General features: G+C 40.1%; 1 protein-coding gene across 1 annotated transcript; it reads left to right on the forward strand.

Annotated features, from left to right (window-relative positions):
- Positions 1-659: 659 nt before the first annotated feature.
- LOC147671307 (uncharacterized) lies at positions 660-3021 on the forward strand. The gene has a single exon (XM_086948089.1). It carries the CDS (start codon positions 918-920, stop codon positions 2544-2546), a length of 1629 nt encoding a protein of 542 aa, XP_086804215.1. The 5' UTR covers positions 660-917; the 3' UTR covers positions 2547-3021.
- The last annotated feature ends 1396 nt before the right edge of the window (positions 3022-4417 follow it).

Genomic DNA, 4417 nt, shown 5'->3' on the forward strand with positions numbered 1-4417 from the left:
GGAAAAGGAAGGAGAGAGCCATATCTTTGAAAATATGGTGCTTTCCTGCTCCCTCCCTGTCGCGCAACGCAGTGCAGCCTCATGGGGGGTGGAGGGGGGTTGCGCTGCATTGCGTGGAGATTTGGTAAATATCCCCGAAATGTCTTTTACAACCAGTTAAACATTGTGAATTCTCATTCTATTATGTTTCAACTTAGTAATTTTAAATATCTTTACATCCAACAGAAAACAAGCCTTGAATGTATGAAGAAGCTAATGCTGTAAATCTTCAATAATAGCAGAAATAATGAGCTACAGTATTCAGGAAAACATCAGTGCAGTCGGCGACAGAGGAACCTGCACACAAACTGACAGTAAGTGGATGAAGTAGTCAAGGGCAGTTCGGTGGATGTAAGAGTCTGAGCTGTGCACCTCCACGACACAAGACGAAGAAATGACCTTAGGAAAATTAAGGCAACAACAATAACAAACCGCCTGCTGTATAAACCAATGTCCAATACCAACTTTGATTATGGTATCGGTATGATGTGATTACAACCATCATTCAGTGCTCTGGGTGGATTGTAAACTCTTTATGGCCAAACCACAGCAACCGGAGAAAAGCACAACAGAGTGAAGCCAGACAACTGACGGCTAAAGGAAATATAAGTTCTTATATCTACAAAACAAAAGGCTGTTCCAATTTGCACCGGCCGGAAGGAAGATACAACTTTACCCGCAAGCGTGCATAGCCATAATCCAATCTAAAGGCACAATCGGCTACAAATACACCTTCTACGTATTAGGAGTGTGGCAAATATTTGGTGGCTATTGCATTTTATTGTTAAAACAGAAACCAAACGTGCAAAATACAGCACACATTTAAAGTGTGTGAGAAAAACACAAGTACTTTATCAGCCATATTGGCCCATCAGGAAATGCAGTCATGGGATGTAGACAAATATATACCCGACCCACAGACAGTAACCAAGAAAGAAGAATCATACACCTGCATCAAGAGCTTTAGTTTGTCATCACAACTCAAGCTTCATCAGCACACGTACACAGGACAAAAACCATTCAAGTGCAGTGAATGTGTAAAGAGCTTTAGTACGTTATCAGAACTACAAATACACCAGCGAACACACACAGGAGAAAAGCCATTCAAGTGCAGTGAATGTGCAAAGTGCTTTAGACACTTATCAACCCTCCAAACACATCAGCGAATGCACACAGGGGAAAAGCCATTCAACTGCAGTGAATGTGGGAAGAGCTTTAGTCGATTATCAGGCCTACACATTCATCAGCGAACACACACGGGGGAAAAACCCTATCATTGTAGTGAATGTGACAGTAGTTTTAGTTACTCTTCAGCATTAAGGTCTCATCAGCGAACTCACACAGGAGAAAAGCCATTCAAGTGCAATGAATGTGGGAAGAGCTGTGGTCAGTTATCAGACCTAAAAAGTCACCAGCGGACACACACGGGGGAAAAACCCTTTCATTGCAGTGAATGTGACAGTAGTTTTCACAGCTCTTCAGCATTAAGGTATCATCAGGGAACTCACACAGGAGAAAAACCATTCAAGTGCAATGAATGTGTAAAGAGCTTTAGTCACTTATCAAACCTCCAAACACATCAGCGAATACACACAGGGGAAAAACCATTCAAGTGCAGTGAATGTGCAAAGTGCTTTAATCGATTATCAAACCTCCAAACACATCAGCAAACTCACACAGGAGAAAAACCATTCAAGTGCAATGAATGTGTAAAGAGCTTTAGTCAGTTATCAGAACTACAAATACACCAGCGAACACATACAGGGGAAAAGCCATACCATTGCAGTGAATGTGACAGTTCATTTATTGACTCTTCACCATTAAGGATTCATCAGCGAATACACACAGGGGAAAAAACATTCAAGTGCAGTGAATGTGCGATGTACTTTAGACACTTATCAAGCCTTCAGAGACATAATCAAACACACACAGGGGAAAAGCCATTCAACTGCAGTGAATGTGGGAAGCGCTTTAGTCAATTATCAGTGCTAAAAAGTCATCAGCGAACACATACGGGTAACACACCCTATCATTGTAGTGAATGTGAGAGTAGTTTTAGTTACTCTTCAGCATTAAGGTATCATCAGCAAACTCACACAGGAGAAAAACCATTCAAGTGCAATGAATGTGGGAAGAGCTTTAGTCAATTATCAGACCTACAAAGACATCAGCGAATACACAAAGGGGAAAAACCATTCAAGTGCAATGAATGTGGGAAGAGCTTTAGTCAATTATCAGACCTACAAAGACATCAGCGAATACACACAGGGGAAAAACCATATGATTGCTGTGAATGTTTGAAGAGCTTTAGTCGGTTATCAACCTTACGAAAACATCAACAAACACACACAGGGGGAAAGCCACTCAAGTGCAATGAATGTGGGAAGAGCTTTAGTCTACTATTAGAGCTACAAAGTCATCAACAAACACACAGGGGGAAAACATATAAGGGCACTGAAAGTGAGAAGGGCTTTTGTCAATTTCCGATCCCACACAGCCCTCAGTGAATACACTCCTTCATTTAACTCACATGGAAATAATGCTAGAGATGCAGAGATTCCGGAAAGAACTTAAGAACATCAAAAATAATATTGACCCATCTAAGGACATAGACAAGAGCTGAACAGTGCAGTTATTGTGAGAGGAATGAATTACAGAAAAAGATAAAATTCTAATTATGTGGAACATTGAAATACCAGATGATAGAACAACCGACTAGCAGTAAAGAAGAAAAACAGATAACAGTACTTGCAGAATTATAAAACTGTTTGTTTCCAGTGATTGTTCATTTCCGTACACATAGCAAAGAGACATGATGCACCAGGATACACAGTGGGAGCTGAGCACAATGTGGACTAAAAGAAAAGAAACATTGTTGATTTTTATTTGGTGAAGAAGAGATACAAAGAAAAACATTAAATCGCACCTGACCACACTACCTGTAAAAGCAACACTGAGCAATCCTGGGACTAACAACGGTATTTTCAGCTAACTTGTTGGATTAGTAATAAAACCTATGAACTCAAAAGACCCAGAGTGGACATGTTGTCAGGGCTCTGGAAATGGGAAGCTTCATTGAAAACATTTATGTATTACAATTAACACATGCCACTGCAGTACAAGTTGTGAACTAAAGTGAAGCACAGGTGTTCAAGAAATAACCTATTTTTAGATATAAAAGAGCATGTACCTTGTTTTTAAGTAACGTTTGCTGCATCTTTTACCGACTGATATCGGTTGATAAATCAGCTTGTGCCTTGGGCCTTATAGCTAAGTGTGACCCTTGGCTCCTATCCGACTTGGCTCTCTCTATTAATTCATTTTGTGACTTGCCAAACTCTACTTTTTACCAGAATTGAACCACTGTAAGCAGCAGACTCGGAAGAATGTGGTGACATAGCGAAAACCCACATCAAAAGCATATATGTGCCAGGACAATCAGTTGCACTCACAGCAACTCGTCTTCCACACTGATTGTCCCTTGTTCTCAAATGTTCTGAAGGATTTGTTGTATGAATGCCAGAAGTGGCAGTGACATTCATGAAGCTAAAGCTAACAGGAGTGTGTGGGAGATGGAGAGGAGGAGAGATAAAGAGAGCGAGAGAGACAAAGAAAGGGGGAGAAAAAGAAAGAGAGAAATGGAAGGAGGGGGAATGGCAAGTGATTTGTATTCACCTTAAAATTGAAGAAGCAGCCGAATACATGTCAATGTGTGACATCACCAGAGAAACAAGCTGAATACCTGTGAATTTATATATTTATTTTTAATACTTATAGACCCATGTCATGCAAATAAACAGGGAACAAGTAAGGAAAATAGTGATGGAACCCATTATCATATGCAAATCGCAATGGCGTCACATGTAGTGATGTCACAAGAAGTGATGTCGGGCCTCATAATAATTTTCACGGAAAAGGTAGACGGCCTGTTTTAAAAACCAAAAAGAAGAAACATAAAATAATGTAAAAAGAAGTTTCTGGTTTCAGTTTTTATACATCATGTGTTTTTCCCACTATCAGTTTGTAACTAAACTCGGAATTGACTGAAAGTGTAAATATTTTTAAACAGATATGTGGAACTTGGAAATTACATTTTTAAACAGTTCGGCAAATGAATAAAATGTGCTTTAATTTGCATTTGTTTCCTGACGTTCTTTATCCAGCCCCTAAGCCCCAAAGTGTTTCACATTTACAGTGTATTAAGCTATAGAAGGGCTAATTTTGCCTAGTTCTCTGTTCCTCTCTTGCGCTACTCACACAAATAAATTAAGGGGACGCTGCTAGCGGGACGGAAAGTTACAAACACTCTGAGGCCTGTGTTTGCAGATGCAAGAAGCAAAGTAACATTTCCCAGTCGCAGGCTAAGGAGCTAGGTGGA

This window comes from Lissotriton vulgaris, unplaced genomic scaffold (genome assembly GCF_964263255.1).
Source record: "Lissotriton vulgaris unplaced genomic scaffold, aLisVul1.2 SCAFFOLD_1312, whole genome shotgun sequence".
Taxonomy (NCBI): Eukaryota; Metazoa; Chordata; class Amphibia; order Caudata; family Salamandridae; genus Lissotriton; species Lissotriton vulgaris.